Below are 19,105 nucleotides of genomic sequence, written 5' to 3'. Positions count from 1 at the left end.
ATATAAAACAAGACCAAATATGTCCCGATATATATTCATGGAAACTCTTGGTTTAATCCAACTGCCTCCCTAATAAGGGAAGATGCTGAGGGCATCATTATGCCCGCTGGGGCTTATCTTAATATTGCCTCCAAAGCGAGTCTTATGCCTCTGTTTACGTCATAGAGTTTTCCATATTTAAGTGCCGAAAATAAATTGTGCGACAGTGTCTCAACTCAACAATAGAGCTAAATGATCACTCAAATGTATCAATAGTTTTGTGCTTGCTGTGACCCTTAACCGACTTGATAATTCTCTCAAAATTCAAAATATATGAAAAGTCACTTATCTTCAAACTGCCGTAATCATTCAGATGCCTTTCTACGCTCCATGATCCCAGGGTCCAACTAAGCTCCATTTCGGTTGCTCAAACCTTCCTCAGGAAACCCCAATTCCGGCATTTGGCTCAAACAGAGAAACTCATAATTCAACATATCAGGACATATTTGGTCTCGTTTTTTATTTTTGCAAGTGCAGTGATTTCGATAGGCAGGATCAGGCACTGTAAATTTCACACTGCTTTGGGATGTAAATTCAAAAACCAGGATTGGTCATAAAGTCTCCAGCCTGGAACTGGGTAACCTGGCATCTTTGTGATTGTACGAGGCTTTATAAGGCTGCTAACTGGATCCAGATTCGCAGGACTGGGGCCCTTGCGGAAATAGGAAGTTGCGTCAGCGGAGGGCGGGACAGACAGCGTGAGGGAAGGCCCGATGACGATCCATGCTTCTTTTACATGCAGGCGCGAGGCGCTGCGCCTCGCCTTTCCACGACTTCCGAAATTTCTTTAAAGGTAGGGTGCGGGAGCTGGTTGGAGGGAGCTGAGGGGTAGGGTGCAGGAGCTGGTTGGAGGGAGCTGAGGAGGGTAGGCACTGGGTCGGGGGGGAGTGTTGATGCGCCGAGGGGGGTGTCATCGTGCTGCACCCCGGGGGGGGGGTGCAACAGCGAACTGCCCTGGGTGGCAGCCCTCCTTGCTACGCCACTGATCTGAGGACCTTTGCAGATACTTCGAACCCATTGCAGTGATCCCATAACATTTGGTACCTAGTGCTGTTTGTTTGCAGACTTTTAATGTGCTGGAGTAAAAGTTATATTAGCTCTGAGCTAACAATACAGTTGTGAAAATTGCATAACTGCGAAACTACTAAGTTGCTTAGTTGCAGAGGGAGATTTTGGGCCATTCCTGGGTTTCTAAGGTTATAAATAGAAATAAAACAAAACATAGAAAAGAAAATAAGATGATAACTTTTTTTATTGGACCAACTTAATACATTTTTTGATTAGCTTTCAAAGGTAACCCTTCTTCTTCAGATCAGAAATAAGCAAATGATGATAAATAACAGTATAAACATCAAGGCATTCAATGACAGTCTTCACAGGAAGAGGGTGGGGTGGGTAAGGTGTGAAACATGGGAGCTGGGTGGATGAGAGACAGAAATAGATGCATAGTAGTAAGAGGGTTCCCACCCCCACCACACACCATTTCCGGCACTTCAAAAATATTTTCTATTTTTGTAGTGCGGGTGTTTACCCGGCGGTATCCGGGCAGTTCCACACACTGCTTGGTTACTGCTGGGTTATTGCGGGAGCCCTTCCTGCTTATTTTCAAAAGAGAAGGGTGGCCATCTTCCGACACAAATCGGGAGATGGCCGCCCTTCTCTAAGGTGCGGCCAAATCGGCATAATCGAAAGCCGATTTTGGCCGCCCTCAACTGTAGTCCGTCGCAGAGCCGGCGAAAGTTTAAGGGGGCATGTCGGAGACGTAGCAAAGGCAGGATGGGGGTGTGCATAACACTTGACTGCCCTCAGCCGATAATGGAAAAACGAAGGGCGGCCCTGACGAGCATTTTGCCGACTTTATTAGGTCCATTTATTTTCAGGATCAAGCTTCAAAAAAGTGTCCAAACTGACCAGATGGCCACCGGAGGGAATCGGGGATGACCTCCCTGTACTCCCCCAGTGGTCACCAACCCCCTCCCACCCTAAAAAAAATTTTTTAAACATTTTTCCCCCACCCTCTATGCCAGCCTGAAATGTCATACCCAGCTCCATGACAGCAATATACAGGTCCCTGGAGCAGTTTTAGTGGGTGCAGTGTACTTCAGGCAGGCAGACCCAGACCCATCCCCCCTACCTGTTACACTTGTGGTGGTAAGTGTTGAGCCCTCCAAACCCCACTGTACCCACATGTAGGTGCCCCCTTCACCCATAAGGGCTATGATAGTGGTTTATAATTCTGGGTAATGGGTTTTGGGGGGGATTTGGGGGGCTCAGCACTCAAGGGAAGGGAGCTATGTACCTGGGACCAATTCATAAAGTCCACTGCAGTGCCCCCTAGGGTACCCAGTTGGTGTCCTGGCATGTGAGGGGGACCAGTGCACTACAAATGCTGGCTCCTCCCATGACCAAATACCTTGGATTTGGCCGGGTTGGAGACGGCCGGCCTCGGTTTCCATTATTGGCGAAAACCGAAGCCACCCATCTCTAAGTCTGGCGATCTCAACATTTAGGTCGACCATCTCTAAGGTTGACCTAAATGTTGAGATTTGGCCGGCCCCAATCATATTATCGAAATGAAAGATGGCTGCCCATCTTCTTCGATGATACGGTTAGCTCCGCCCCTTCCCAGTGCCGGCCCCGGAGATGGCCGCCCTTATAGATGGGCGGCCCCTTTCGATTATGCCCCTCCTTACCACCACCTCAAAGAGTGGTAGTAAGTGCTCCCCCTGAAATGGCTATGCAGCAAGTGGTTCACTTACCACATGTATCAACATAAATTGATCTCTACTCGTTAATACATGCTGTGGTGATGTCCATTCTAAAGGAGGAATGATAGGGTTCTCCTTTGTCGATCGGTTAATCAACCTTAGGGAGCCCCATGCATTCATCACAGGCTAAAAAAAAACCCTGTTCTTCTTTACTATGAAGTGATTATGAAGTATGATAACACTTTACTCGACTTTAGCCAGGCTCCAGCTGCTCAGTCTCTTCTCACTGCCCACGGGCTTTTATTTTTTTTTACTTGACATAATCACTTCATAGTAAAAAAGAACAGGGTGTTTTTTAGCCTGTGATGAATGTATGGGGCTCCCTAAGGTTGATTAACTGATCGACAAAGGAGTACCCTATCACTGTTTGAGGCTTTTCCTCCTTTAGAATGGACATCACCACAGCGTGTATTAACAAGTAGAGATCAATTTATTTATTTTTAGTACATTTATACCCCACATTTTCCCACTAGAGCGGGCACAATGTGGCTTACAGGGTTACATAAGCTTACAACTCAATGAGGGTAATGATACAAATAGAAAAACGGGTAGAACATGAAGATAATAAAGGGTGCATGACGAGGTTGATGCAGTCGGTGGTAAAACAGGTGTAGTCAATATGAAGAAGGTGAGGACTTAATGCTGTTGGTTGAGTAAGCTTTCTCGAATAAAAATGTTTTTAAAGATTTCTTAAAAAGCTGGTGGTCGTCAATCTCTTTTAGATATCTAGGTAGACCGTTCCAGGACTTTGGGCTGATGTAGGAGAAGGAAGAGAAAAAGAGTAATTTGTATTTAACAGACTTGCAGCTTGGATAGTGTAGATTAAGGTAGGATCGAGAAGTCACTGAAGCGTTTCTGGGTGGAAGATCTATCAAATCTAGCATGTAGGCAGGGGTTTCCCCATATATTATCTTATGTTGATGCGTTGGGTGAACAGCAGTGATACTCTACTAGCTCTGTGTTGATTTATAGAGTATCACTTACCACACGGACATTTCTTTTTAGGAAACAAAGACAGCCTTTTACCCACTGCGGTTAAAGGAGGCCTTGGCATGTATCAAGATATGCACTGACTCTAGTGCAGGCCCCCATTTACCACAGCTTAGTAAAAGGACCCCTTTGATCCCAACTTGTTGTAACTAGCTAGCAGATTGTTCTGGTGTTTGGCCTTTGCTGCTTTCCCCAGGAGGTCAGAGTTCTGTCTAGCGATAACCCGAAATTTATTAGGCAGAGATTGTGAAGTCTTGTCTAAAATGCTCATAGATACAGTGCCATTTTTCTAGCAAAAAAGGTGCTGGTACTCAAATGCCAGGCCACCCTTCAGGGGTGGGGTGATCACTCAGGGACTCACTCCACAATAGCCAGGCCCCCTGCAACCAGTCACAGAATCTATGACAAGGCAGAATTGGTGTCTGGAGCCTGAGCGCTTTCATTAAAACTTGTGGTCCATGGGTCAGTTTTAGCAGACACTGGAAAAGGTGCCAGTACTCAGTACCCCTGAGTACCCCCTCAAGAAAAGCCTTGCGTAGATATGAAGTTCATTGATTTGATAGTGCAGAATATGAGCCATCATGTGGTAGAGAGTGGTCTGCAGTAGCGTACCAAGGGGGGGTTGGTGGGGACGGTCCGCCCCGGGTGCACGCCGCTCCCTCTGCGCGGAACAGGTTACTTCCTGTTCCGGGGCAGAGGGAGCAGCAGGGAATGAGCGGACTTGGAGCTGACAGACGCGTGGCACCCCCCCCCCCCCAGCACGTAAAAATGCACCCGGGGGGGGGGGGGGGGTCACGCTGCACCCGGGGGGGGGGGGCGCATCGGTGATCCGCCCCGGGTGTCAGCCAGCCTAGGAATGCCACTGGTGGTCTGCTAGCTTTAGCATTCAGGGTTTGGTCCAGAAAGCGGAAAGATTAATGCATCCTGAAAAAAATTAAATGACTAAAGGTAACACTAATGATTGAAGACGCCTTGCACAAGAAGCACTGTTTGATTCTTCATATCACCTTTTCTGCTACTGTGCATTTTAAAAATGTTGTGGTATTTAGGAGAGAAGTTATCAATGTGGACTACCATTAAGATGGGTTATTTTACTGTTATCTCCGGATATTAGTAACTAGGGGAGCCCTTCTACTACGCTGCATTTTCAAAACATTGCATAACTGCAAAACTACCAAGGAGCCCTTTTAACAAAGCACGGCTTTGCCACTTGCCAATCTGGTACTACCACTGACTCACTGACAACATTTCCGACGCAGCAGAAATAGCACGCAGCGAGGGCAGCATGACTGCAGTCATGCTGCCCTCGCTGCGTGCTATTTCTGCTGCGTCGGAAATGTTGTATTTTTTCCGCTGGGGGCTTACCTGGCAGTAATTGGGCAGTGCTGCGCGCTGCCCGGATGCCACCAGATTAGCACAGGTGCCCCTACTGCCTCCTAAACAGGAGGAGGTAAGGGCTTCCCCAGGAAACGACTGCACAGCGAGTATTTGCTTACCACACAGCCATTTCCTTTTTCATAAAACACTGCTGCGAAGAAAGGGGCCTCGGCGCATGGCAAACCCACGCACCGAGGATACCGCGGGGCCCCTTTAATCACAGCATAGTGAAAGGGCCCCTGTGTTACCCAGTTCCAGGAGAGAAACTTTGGGCCACTCCTGGGTTTCTGACAACCCCCCATCCTGATGCAGATCAGTGGGTAGAATCAGGAGGGAGATTTGGGGCCATTCCTGGGTTTCTAACAACCCCCATCCTGATGCAGATCAGTGGGTAGAATCAGGAGGGAGATTTGGGGCCATTCCTGGGTTTCTAACAACCCCCATCCTGATGCAGATCTGTGGATAGAATCAAGAGGGAGATTTTGGGCCTTTCCTGGGTTTCTGACAACCCTCACCCTAATGCAGGTCAGTGGGTAGAATCAGGGATTACAAATTCCACGCTGTTGTAGGATGTAAATTCAAAATCTGCCAAAACGTTTCCCTCCTGAAACCAAGAAGGCAATGCATGGAAATTTATCTCATATGTGTTCATTGTGGATATCCTGAAAACCTGCCTGGCCAGGACCCTTGAAAACCGCTGACCTAAGGTAACCTGTTAACCCAGGATATTAGTAACTAGGGGGCCCTTTTACTAAGCTGCGGTAAGCTCCCGTGGTAGTTTTTGGATCTGCGCATGCTTCCCATGCGATAAAAAAAATACTTCTTACTCTTTAGCGTTGGGGTGTGTTTGGGGCTAATCGGTTAGTGCAGCTACATTGCCGCGTACTGATAGCAGGTAGTTAGCATGGGAGCCCTTCCTGCCTAGAAAATAAGTGTTGGTAAGGGATCCCGCAATAATGGCTAAATGCTAATTGAGAAATTAGTGCATGGGCATTAATTGGGCTAAAAGTGGCCTCAGTACACAGGAAACCCACATGCTGGTCATAGCGCACAGGGCCAGTCTTAGCAATACTGGGACCCTCTGCAAACCAGTTCAGTGGCCCCCCATGCCCCTGCCCGCCAGTGGCGTAGCTACGTGGGGCCAGGGGGGGCCTGGGACCCTGTAGATTTGGCCCTGGATCCCCCTGCCGATGACCCTCTCGACCCCCCCTCCCGCCTCCAACCCTCCCCCGCCGTCGCTGTGGGCTACCTTTGCTGGCGGGGGACCCCAATCTCCGTCAGCCGAGGAGGTCCTCTTCTTCCCGCGAAGGCTTCATTCTGTTTCTGACGTCGACATCAGAAACAGAATGAAGCCTTCGCGAGAAGAAGAGGACCTCCTTGGCTGGTGGGGATTGGGGTCCCCCGCCAGCAAAGGTAGGCGATGGCGGGGGAGGGTTGGTGGCAGGAGGGGGGTAGAGAGGGTTGTCAGCAGGGGTCGTCAAAGTTCGCGGCAGCGGTGGGGAGGGGTCGGCAATGGCGGGGGGTTAGCGGCGGTGGGGGGGATTGATAATGGCTGGGGGGGGGTCGGCGGCAGCGGGGGAGGGCTAAAATGTGCCCCTCACCTCAGGCTCTGGACCCTCCTCCCGCCGAAGTCTGGCTACGCCCCTGCTGCCCACTACCAAGACATAATTTATCAGAGTGTAAAAGGAAGCTTAAAGCTCTGAGAACCCCCACCTTACCGCTTACCTTGATGTGCATCCACCATGTTTCAGTAGAGAGCGGCAGACAGTGGCAGCGATTTTCATACGGCATTACTTTATCCTAAATTCAAAATTTGTATTGTTTGCACCTTTGTTGTCTGTCCATTTACTTTTTCTAATTTTATTTCTTTATTTGGATTTATTTGTGTTGGTCCCTGTCTCATTCTGTTGATTCTGCTTTTCTTCATCTTCTCTTAACTCTCTTGCCAATGTCATTTGTCATTTTCTGTCCCCTTTTTCTTTGTTTTCTTCAATTTATTTTTCTTCCTCTCTCTGTCCAGGTTTTATTTATTCTTATTATCCAGACTTAATTTCCCTTTTTACTTTATCTACCTATGACTTTTCCAGTTTTTAATTTCCCTCTTTTTACTTCATCTACCTGTGGCTTTTCATCTTTTCCTCACCCTTGTTCTCTCCATGCCCCTTCCTCTTATTCTCCAGGCTTTCACTATCCTCTCCCCCTTTCCATCTAGCAGCTCCACTCTTTCTCTTCCCATCCTTCCAGTGTCTCCCCCTTTCTCTCTGCATCCTTTTATCTAGTGTTTCCCCTCCCCACCCTTCCATCCAGTGCCTTCCCTTTCTCTCCCCAGCCTTCCATCCAATGTTTTCCCTCTCTTCTCCTTCCTTCCATCCAATGTCTTCCCTTTTTCTCTCCCAATCCTTCCATCCAATGTTTCTTTCTCTCTCACTCTCTCTCTCTCTATTCTTCCAGTGTCTCTTCTCTTTCTCTCTCTCCCTACCCTTCCATCCAGTGTCTTCCCTCTTTCTCTCTCCATTCCATCCCCCACTGATGTCAACTTCCCATTCCGGGGGCAGAGGACCAGCAGAGCCAAAAAACACAGTGCATGCCTGAAGGCTGCTGCTGTGGCCCCGCGCTTACATTTTTTGTTTTGCCGCGACCACTGCTGCTCATCAGGATAAGCAGCAGCAGTGGTGGTGACAGGAAGTGTCTCAGTGGGAGACTTTCCTACTTTGGCAGGAGTGCGGGAGATAACCCGCCAAAGTGAGAGTCTCCCGTTGAATGCGGGAGACTTGATAGGTCTGGTAGTAGATCTTGGGTAAAGTGGTGTGGTAGCCGTGATGGTCCACTTTTAAAGGTAATAAGTAGAAATAAAACAAATAAAAGAAAATAAGATGATACCTTTTTTATTGGACTAACAATACATTTTTTGATGAGCTTTCAAAGGTAACCCTTCTTCTTTTTTTGTTTTATTTGTTGGAATCTGTTATGTCCCAGCCAACAAAAATCACATCCTCTAGATCAGGGGTTCTCAACCCAGTCCTTGAGAAACACCTAGCCAGTCGGGTTTTCAGGATATCCACAATAAATATGCTTGCGATAAATTTGCATGCACCACCTCCACTGTATGCAAATCTATCTCATGCAAATTCATTGCAGATATTCTGAAAACCTGACAGGCTAGGTATGTCCCGAGAACTGGGTTGAGAATCCCTACTCTAGATCAGTAGTTTCCAAGCCTGTCCTGGGGACCCAAAGCCACAGTAAATATTTGTAAGATAGATTTGCATGCACTGCCTCCTTTGCATGCAAATTTCTCTCATGCATGTTTGTTGTGGGTATCCTGAAAATTTCCAGGAGAGGTTTGGGAACCAGTGCGCTAGACAACAGCCAACCCAACTTATGACCTATCTCTAGAAATGTTATGAAAATTCACAAATTCGGGATGTTTTCAGGAGAGGTTGAAATTTCACGTGTCATTGTGAAAACCATCAAGGTTTGTACTCCGTGGATAGCATTGTTCTTCTGTGGTTAAATTTGAATCTCTACATCTTCAAAGATGTCTTCCAAAATAGTCCAAGTATTCTTTCTTACAAATTTGATATGATGAAAGTTTCACATAAGACCTTTAATTTTAAAAGTTTTGTGAAACAGATTTGCAAAAATGATCTTATGTCTATTCAGAGGTGGATGGAGCTTCTTCTGGTGTTTGATTAGTTTGCTATACAAAATGCAGTACATAAAAACAGTTAACAGAGAAGGGCGAAAGATTTGTACTCCAGTCTAGGTCAATGAATTGTAAATTATAGGGATCAGGGATGCGAACTTAGTGAATGACTCAGAATATGCTCCATACAGTGAGCCCCTTAGGTAATAGCTGTCCTTCAGAAATAAATAACTACACTTTACAAGTGACTTAAGAAAATGCCAAAAGTGGCCAAGCAGAGTAGTAAGCTGACATGCATTTTTTTTTGTTTAGTGGCAAACCTGATCTTGACGGTTGTTAAGACTCTCATAGACTTATTACTGTAAAGTCATGATATCTTAGAGTATAACCTTGGCACACAGTCACACCTGGAGTCTCTATTATTTTTATGAAGCCTCTTTTATTTGAATAAATCACAGATAATTTACTCACAGACAGATGTCCAGAAGTGCTGCTCCAGGGCACAGAGACTCCTTAATCTGAGAGCTGTTGGAGGTGGTGACCTGAGGAGAGGTAGCTTTATTGCAGGGGAGAAAGATAGTTGAACAGGTAGAAATGGTTCAAAGCTGGGTGACTGGAATGTGCGATATCTGATTAGGGAGGAGATATTTTCAAGGTAAAACCCCAAGTTCATTGCAGGGAGTTCCAGCAGGACAAAGCTGTCTGGGCCAAGATGGTGAATGCCTCATGGCTGAAGGGACAAAAGGGTGTTGAGGCTTCACACAGGCTCAGGGAGGAGCAGATAGAGACCAATGGGGACAGAGCCTGCCACCAGGTGGCAAGGGAGATGCTAGAGGACAGCCCTTGATTGGAGGGAAAGGTCATGCCTGACTGACCTCCCAGGACAGAGATAGTGAGAATGACCACCAGGAAATGATAGCAGGAAGACAAAAGAGCCAAGCTTGGCAGAGAGAGAGAGAGAGAGGAGGTCTGGGCAGCCTCACAACCAGCGGTAACAGTTCTTACACAGCCAAGCAAGTGTGGTTGCATTGCTTGTGAACTACATTACACACAATGCCTTGCTCATGTATCTTTGCAGAGTGAGAACTGCAGCAATGATAGTCCTTAGAAATGAGAATAACAGTAAAAGCATTACACACGTTTTAGGATCACGTTATAAACTAGTGCGAGGCTGTCAGAGGACAGAACAATGGTTTGAATGCAGTTTTATGCAGAAGTGTAGATTTGATCCCTTTCATTGGTCTAAGTGGGAGGGGAGAGAATGTAGATCCTGGAATAGCTTTGAACCAGGTAACTCTCTATGCAGGTAAAAGAATCAATGACCACATTACCATATGTTTCATTGTCCTCTTTCTTTCCATAACAGCAAGTGTTCAATGGGACCCTTAAGAGAGACATGGACAACAAGCGTTTCAGCTCTTACAGCCAAATGGAGAACTGGAGCAGGCAGTATAAGTCATTGGGCAGCCCTACCAGTCCCGGCAGTGATTTTGTCTACATGCAGAACCTAAAGAACAGCCGGAGTGAACCGGACCTTACTGCTGAGCCCCGTGCCACGTTAAGGAAGCAGAGCCACATGCAAACACAGAGAGGAGGAGGAGGAGGAGGAGGACGGGCGACTCAGAGCCGGTACAGCTTCTACAGCAACTACAGCACTCAGCCGAGCACCCAGCAGAAGAAGAGGGGCTTCACCCCAACACGCACTCCATCTTCCATCTCAGGTGCCAGACAAGAGGTGTATGGAAATGGCTATCCTCAGATGTACAACACGATGCAAAAACAAGAATCATATGCCGGAACCCAGTCTCAGGTTTACAATACACTCCAGAAATCAGACATGTATGGAGCTGCCCACATTCCTATGAGGTAAAGTTTAAGGGGGGAGGGGGGAATTCAGTATTGCCCAAAGTTAGGCCCTGGAATGAAGTGCTAAGCTTGAATTCTATAAAAGCAGCTCCATGTGGAACTGTTTTAAATATTATAACCTTGAACATGAGCACTTATGCCAGTCAAAGGCTCGAGTAAATACTTCTATCCAACTACTGTCAGTCTGCTGCAGAAATTCAAGCATACTATAACTGTGTGCCTAAGACTTGGGAACATCCCTGACCCACCCATGCCTCTCCCCTGGCTATGCTCCATTTGGAGTTATGCATGAGATAAGTTAGGCACGCATGTTATAGAATAGGAGCACAGGACAGATCCGAGTGTAACTACTCACTGTTCCTCTAAACTGAGCAGGAGTCCTCCAACTACACTGCTGCCAGTAGGGGGTGGTGCTTTAAAATTGTGTTTTCAATTGCTAGGCACAGGCAGGTTCCTTGGAGCCCAGCAGAACTTGCCTGTCCCTTACTATTGAAAATGTAATAGTGAAAGAGCACCCCCTACTGGCGGAAAACTCCAGCTCAGCTTAGAGGGGACAGTGCTACTAATGCCTGCCAATTAGCACTTCTTAACACCAATAACTGATTGTTATCACCTATTTAGTCAACTAGTCTACATGCGGATCTGCAATCCATACCCAAAATTGTGCGCCCAACTTTGGGTGAACTGGCAGTAAGGTTTTATGTGGCAAGGAACTGGGGCCATTCAGCTACTGAGTGGAGATAACTTACTGTGGACTCATCTCTACCTTCAGTCACTGGTCAACTAAGCTAGCCTATACCATTGCTTTGCATATACAGCTTGTTTTTGAATGGGAGACAATAGCCCATTGTAGGCACGATCTTTCATAGGCGCTCCTGAAACAGGGACTGATCCTTTTATGGGGTTGCTGTTGAGATGGGAGCTCTTCTCTTTGTTGTACTTCACCTGGTTAGGCATTCAGCTTTTACTGCTGAGGAAGGAAATTGAATTGGAAATTCAGTGAGTGATAAGTATTTGGGTGAGATGGGGGAGGGGAAATTAATAGATTTAATTCCAAGGAGAGGGGGGAGGGGTGACCAGTGGAGTGTGACAATGATCATTCATAGGGCAGGTTTTATTCAGTGTTTCCATAAGTGATATTTTGGAGGGGCTAAAAGGGAAAGTTTGCCTTTCTGGAGACAAACTGAAGGGTGATGTAAGAAAACTTGAGGTGCTATCAAGAATGTGGACTCTGAGATTTAAGGCAAAAAAAGTGCAGAAATGCAGAGGAGCAGTACATAAAATTGGGTGAGAGGATAAGTACTGAATCTGATAACCTTTCAAACAGGAGACGGACGTAGCAGTGATCACATCTGATGAGCTCAAGATTGCTAGTGCAACAAAGCGATGGGGAAAACCAAAGGAGTATTGGGATGCACAGAGAGTTGTATAAACATCTGTAAAAAAGGAAGTGACAGGACCTCCCTATAAATTATCAATGACCTCATACCCATAGAAGGATATAGATTGAAGACAAGAAGAGAGCTAGCACAATGGTGCATAGTCCGAACTATAAACCCTATGAGTGAGCTTTAAGGACAATGGACAAAGGATATGATGCAAACACTGACATTTATTTTATTATTTATTTAATAACTAGTAAAACAGGCCCATTTCTGACACAAATGAAACGGGCACTAGCAAGGCTTTCCTTGGAGTGTGTATGTTTGAGAGAGAGAGAGAGAGAGAGAGAGAGAGAGAGAGAGAATGTGTGTGTGTGAGAGTGTGTGTGTGAGAAAGTGTATGTGAGAGAGAGAATGAGTGAGAGAGAGACAGTGTGTGTTTGTGTCAGAGAGAGAGAGAGTGTGTGAGAGACAGAGTGTATGTGTGTGTGAGTGAGTGTGTGTGTCAGAGAGAGTGTGTGAGAGACAGAGTGTATGTGTGTGTGAGAGTGAGTGTGTGTGTGAGAGAGAGAGATAGAGTGTGTGAGAGAGAGTGTATGTGAGAGACAGAGAGTGAGTGTGTGTGGGGGGGGGGCTCCGAGTTCCATGACCCTCTCCTCCCCTCCCTCCCAATCCTCCCCTCCGAGTTCTAGGCCCCCCTTCCCTCCGAGTTCCATGCCCCCCTCCCTCTCCTCCCCAGCATGTTCCATGCCCCCTTTTCCTCGGACTGTGTATGTTTGAGAGAGAGTGTGTGGGTGAGAGATGGAGTGTGTATGTGAGAGAGAATGAGTGAGAGAGAGAGAGAGAGAGAGTGTGTGAGAGACAGAGTGTGTGTGAGAGAGTGTGTGTGAGAGAGAGTGTATGTGAGAGACAGAGAGTGAGTGTGTGTGTGTGAGAAAGTGAAGCCTTCAAGCCTTGAAGCATTCATGCGTTCTGTAAGGCTCCATCTCCTCAATTGACGACACGTACTTCCGGAACGTTGCAGGAATGCTTCAAGGCTTGAAGGCTTCACTTTCTCGGCTTCAGAATGTTGGAGGTGCGTTTTATTATATAGGATTTATATCCCACCCCATCCACCATGTACTGAGCTGGTAACAGCAAACATTGACAATCAATAATGACAAATCAATAAAACGCTGCAAAATCACACATGAAATACCTAAAGCCATTATAGAAATGCTAAGATAAGTATGTATTTTTACACCTAATTTTAGGCATGAGCATTAATGCCAGCTTAAATACAGGTATGTAGGTACATATATGGAAGTATTCAATAACAGTGTGCGAAAATGCTTGGCATGCCCCAGACCTGAAGACAGAAGAACAGGAACCCTTGTAGCCACACAGACAAATCAGTCACAACAAGAGCGACAAAAAAAAAAAGGAAGGAGGGGACAGCAGACGATGTACAAACTTGCACCTGTATTAAACATCCAGGACTCAACATGAGTCGTGTTTCAGCCCATAAGGGCCTTCTTCAGGAGTCTCTTGGATTGGATGTATGCTGATAATGAGATGAAACCAAAATGATGCAAGTAGAGGTAGTCCTTACTATTTGTCTTTCAAAACACCTCGTAAAACATGCATCATTTTGATTTCATCTCGTTTCGACACTATTGACAAAATATGTGAGACTTTACCGCTAAGTCAATGGATAGTGGTAAGGTCTAAGACCCAAAAAGGATGCTTGCCAATTTTCAATTTGCCGCACGCCCATTTTTGGAACCCCCCCCCCCCCCAAAAAAAGACATTTTTATAGGTGCACTGAAAAATGATCCTGCGTGTGGCCAAAACCCGCGACTACACTACCGCAGGCCATTTTTCAGCACAACTTAGTAAAAGGAACCCTCAGTGTGTTGTTAGAATGGCATTGTGCTTTCACTGTGGGCGTGCAGTGGCGTAGGAAGGGGAGGGCGGTGGGGCGGTCCGCCCCGGGTGCACGCCGCTGGGGGGTGTCGGCGCCTCGCTGGTTCCTTGCTCTCTCTGCCCCAGAACAGGTTACTTCCTGTTCCGGGGCAGAGAGAGCAAGGAACCAGCGAGGCGCCGACACCCTCCTAGCGGCGTGCTCTCGGCGGGTTGGCCCGCCCACCCGCCCCTCTACCGCCTTCCAGGTATGTTCTCGCAGGCGGGGGGGGGGAGGGGGTGTTGCGCTACGGAGGGGGGAGGGTGTGTCGCGCTGCACCCGGGGGGGGGGGGGGGGTGCGCAGCGGCGACCCGCCCCGGGTGTCAGCTGTCCTCGCGACACCACTGTGGGCATGCACATGGATGAGCTGTGGGCGTCACGAGCGAGTATGGACATTGATTATAGACTGTTATAATTTACACGCATATTTGGAAAATAGAGGTACATTCATTTGCACCAGTTGTAGGGCTGCTATAAATGATTGTGCCTTAAATAAGGCATGTTTTCAGCCACTTATCTAGTATTTTATAAAGACAAGAAGGTGCTTGCTTCTCTTTATAAAATAGGCTTCAAATAGGTGTGTTGTGACTATTTTAAATTAGGCACCGAGTTATAAAATTACTCTCCAGATGTATTTTACAAAAGGCTCTGCATTCAGAGAACCTTTGGTAAAATCCTCAGGACATTTTCAGCATTCTGACCTAGAAATCCATGCAAAATCTGCTTTTATTCGTCCAGAATGAAGTTATAGTGTCCCTAGTTTTACCTGATTATTTCTAAAGTAGCTTTGATATCAAAGAGTAATGCGATAGCTAAGCTTTTTAAGGTTCCTGCTTACAGTATCTCTTTGACACTTTGGTTCACTGCTGTCATGGTTGCAGGGCTGCCGGGCCCGGGACAAGACCGGCCCCGGGCCCCCCCCCCCCCACCCGAGGTCGCATCGCGCCCCTCCCCACCCGAAGTCGCCGGGCCCCCCCTCCACCCACTGCCGGGCCCTCCGAACTAACCTGAAGCGCCTTCACGTTCACATCACAGCAAGCAGCAGCAGGGCAGACCTCTCCTTCCTTCCATGCCCCGCCCTCGCGGACGTTACATCAGGCGAGGGCGGGACACGGAAGGAAGGAGTGGCCTGACCTGCTGCTGCTGCTTGCTGCGATGCAAACGTGAAGGCGCTTCAGATTAGTTCCGGGAGCTATGGAGGGTGGGCCGGACTGCAGTGGCACCGGGCCCCCCCTGGAGGCCCGGGCCCGGGGACTTTTGTCCCCCCCTGTCCCCCCCTCTCGGCGGCCCTGCATGGTTGGTTCTGCCTTTCACAGTGCTAGAGAAAGATACAATAGCAGCAGCCCCCATTGGAACTTGTTACTTAGTTGCTCTCTATGCTTGTGCTATACAGTATATGTACAAAGATTCTGTATATGAGTTGCATTTCTTAGCATGCATTCATGGGCTAAATATATTTACCTTGCTTTAACGTACTTATGAGTGCATGTTGATTTGATTAGTGTGTGTTGAAAAGGTCTAATGTGCTTTATTTTTTTTTTAATGAATTCATGAAACAAATTGAATACAATGTCTGAAAATTCAGGGGAAAAGTCCAAAGGAACTAAAAAAAAAGTTTTGCTGTGTGTACATCTGTCTAATTGTTATCTAATGTTTAGACTGCACTCCTGATCAGACAGTGCAGTTTACAGCGGTCACTAATGCTCTGTTTTCCATTGTCAGTGATTTCACTCTGGGGTCCTTTTACAAAGCTGCGGTAAAAAAGTGGCTTGTAGTAGTGTAGGCGTGGGTTTTGGGCGTGCGTAGAAATATTTTTCAGCGCACTTACAAAAAAATGCCTTTTTAAAATATTTTCCAAAAATGAACGTGTGGCAAAATCAAAATTGCTGCGCATCCATTTTGGGTGTCTGACCTTGCCACCTGCCAGAGACCTAGTGGCAAAGAATCTGCGCGGTAATCACCTACGCGCATCAGATGCCATTTGGCGTGCATCCGAAAATAAAAATTATTTTTCAGACGTGCTTATCGGACGTGCGCCAAAAATACAATTACCGCAAAAGACACATGGTAGTCAGGCAGTAAGTCCGTTTTGGCGCACATTGGGTGCACATAGAGCCTACCACGGCTTAGTAAAAGAGGCCCTCTGTAATTTAGAAGTGTGGTTTCATTACAAGTCTTGTAGCATCCTGCCAAGATATAAACTCACAGTGTGCTTTGCTTATAGAGAGGTTCTTTATTTTAGTTTGTTATTTTATTTTTGACCTGGTGTTTTGCTTTTTTTTTTGTTCCTTCTTTATAGCTTACTTGGAACCAGGCTAGTATCTTAGAGATGGATACTGTGCTAGTTTTCAGTGCACTCGTACATCTCTGCCAAAGCCCCTCAAACCTGACTTGCAGCACAGCTTGCTAGACCCATGCTAAGACCTCATGCATAGTTCTGCCAATGTATCTCAGACCTAACCTGCCCCATCCCTTGCTATTCTAGTACTAAAGCCTCACATAGGTCCAAACCTGAACCATCTTCCTGCTTTTCCTACCATGGAGATCTTGGGTAATCAGGTCATCAATAGCACCAGATCAGAGGATGGTTTTGTCATTAGATCAATGAAAAACTAAGATAATATTTCATCCAACTCATTTCACAAACAGGACTTTGAATATCAGGCCACCCGAGATGTCCTTAATGCACTACTGTTCAAGACAGACCCAAACATTGCTTTTTTAAAAATCTCTCTGTTGATTTGTTTTAATGGTTTTATTATTTTTTTTTTTTTTTTTTTACGAATGGATTCCAGAGATGAATTTGATAGTGGGATGTCTATTGATAAAGCAGTAGATCTTCTGTCGTACCCGGATGAGAAGTACCAGATCACTGGAGCCCACAACATCCAGCATGCATGCTACCAGGATGACAATGCTAAATACCGGGTAAACCTTGAGCCTTCTTTCATCGCTGTTCAGGATGCATACTCGGTGCCTGCTTCAGGGAAAAGGCTGCATGCTCGCAATCCCATAAACGAGGGCTTCACAGTCACTGTTCCACACCTGATCCACTGCTCCATTCATTGCCACCATATGGTGTATTAGATTTCCATACTCAGCATTAGAATTCAAGAAAGCATAAGTAAGTGAAGAGAATCTATTATGAAGGGGAAACGGGGGTATAGCTGGCGATCAGATAGAGTATATAGCACTGTTCCTTCTGAGATGAATGGGAGTCTGCCATCTACAGTTCTACCAGTGGGGGGTGCTGATTCACTCATATTTTCAATAGTGAGACAGGCAATCTCTGCAAGACTCCAGGGAATCTGCCTGTCCCTAGTGATAGAAAGCACAATATTACATAAGTAATGCCATACTGGGAAAAGACCAAGGGTCCATCGAGCCCAGCATCCTATCCACGACAGCGGCCAATCCAGGCCAAGGGCACCTGGCAAGCTTCCCAAATGTACAAACATTCTATACAAGTTATTCCCAGAATTGTGGATTTTTCCCAAGTCCATTTAGTAGCAGTTTATGGACTTGTCCTTTAGGAAACCATCTAACCCCTTTTTAAACTCTGCTAAGCTAACCGCCTTTACCAAGTTCTCCGGCAACAAATTCCAGAGTTTAATTACGCGTTGGGTGAAGAAAAATTTTCTCCAATTTGTTTTAAATTTACTACACTGTAGTTTCTTCGTATACCCCCTAGTCCTAGTATTTTTGGAAAGCGTGAACAGACACTTCACATCCACCTGTTCCACTCCACTCATTATTTTATATACCTCTATCGTGTCTCCCCTCAGCCGTCTCTTCTCCAAGCTGAAAAGCCCTAGCCTCCAGAGGGAAGTCGTCCCACCCAGCTATCATTTTAGTCGCCCTTCGCTGCACCTTTTCCAATTCCACTATATCTTTCTTGAGATGCGGCGACCAGAATTGAACACAATACTAATATTAAAGCACCACCCCCACTGGCAGCAATACCCTTGGAGGACTTCCGCTCAGCTTAAAGGGAACAATGGTATATAGCAGTGGTTCCCCACCCTGGTCCTGGAGGCACCCCAGCCAGTCAGGTTTTCAGGATATCCACAATTAATATTCATGAGAGAGATTTGCATGCACTGCTTCCAATGAATATTCATTGTTGATATCTTGAAAACCTGACTGGCTGGGGTGCCTCCAGGACCAGGTCTGGGAACAACTGGTATATAGTATTGCAGGAGGAAGGAGAAGTGAGCTGACTGGTCTTCATCTGCTGTCATATTCCATGTGGAAGAGTGGTCTAGTGGTTAGGGTGGTGGACTTTGGTCCTGAAGAACTGAGTTTAATTCCCACTTCAGGCACAGGCAGCTCCTTGTGACTCTGGGCAAGTCACTTAACCCTCCATTGCCCCATGTAAGCCACATTGAGCCTGCCATGAGTGGGAAAACGCAGGGTACAAATGTAACAAAAATAAAATAGATACTATTGGAGATTCTACATGGAATGTTGCTACTATTGGAGATTCTGTTGCTACTATTGAGATTCTACGTGGAATGTTGCTATTCCACTAGCAACATTCCATGTAGAAGGCTACGCAGGCTTCTGTTTCTGTGAGTCTGACGTACGTGCAGGACGTCAGACTCACAGTAGCAGAAGCCTGCGCGGCCACATTGGTGATCTGCAAGGGCCGACTGACTTCTACATGGAATGTTGCTAGTGGAATAGTGGAATAGCAACATTCTATGTAGAATCTCAAATAGTAGCAACAGTGGAGGAGTGGTCTAGTGGTTAGGGGTGGTGGACTTTGGTCCTGAGGAACTGAGTTCAATTCCCACTTCAGGCACAGGCAGCTCCTTGTGACTCTGGGCAAGTCACTTAACCCTCCATTGCCCCATGTAAGCCCGCACTGAGCCTGCCATGAGTGGGAAAGCGCGGGGTACAAATGTAACAAAAAATATATATATAAAATGTTCACACATTTCACAGTTTCTTTATATGGGGGTCTCAAATTCCCTACTATTATGGTTTTTTTTTTTCAAGTTCTACACTCTCTGGCTGAGGGTCTCGCATGTAGCTAGCCTTTTAGAAAGAAGACAACCCTTTGTAGACATGTTACATAACAGTGTAGTAAATT

At 46.5% G+C, this 19,105-nt stretch overlaps 1 protein-coding gene across 1 annotated transcript in view; it reads left to right on the top strand.

Moving 5' to 3' along the window:
- Nucleotides 1-19,105, top strand: part of PKP1 (plakophilin 1) — a 94,246-nt gene that overhangs the window by 41,942 nt on the left and 33,199 nt on the right. The window contains exons 3-4 of the mRNA XM_030220645.1: nt 10,187-10,686; nt 16,806-16,938. Of these exons, the coding sequence (XP_030076505.1) occupies nt 10,187-10,686; nt 16,806-16,938 (633 nt within the window). The remainder of the gene's footprint in view (nt 1-10,186; nt 10,687-16,805; nt 16,939-19,105) is intronic.

Source organism: Microcaecilia unicolor, chromosome 12 (genome assembly GCF_901765095.1).
Source record: "Microcaecilia unicolor chromosome 12, aMicUni1.1, whole genome shotgun sequence".
NCBI classification, from domain to species: Eukaryota; Metazoa; Chordata; class Amphibia; order Gymnophiona; family Siphonopidae; genus Microcaecilia; species Microcaecilia unicolor.
This window is presented reverse-complemented; position numbering and strand designations above follow the sequence as displayed.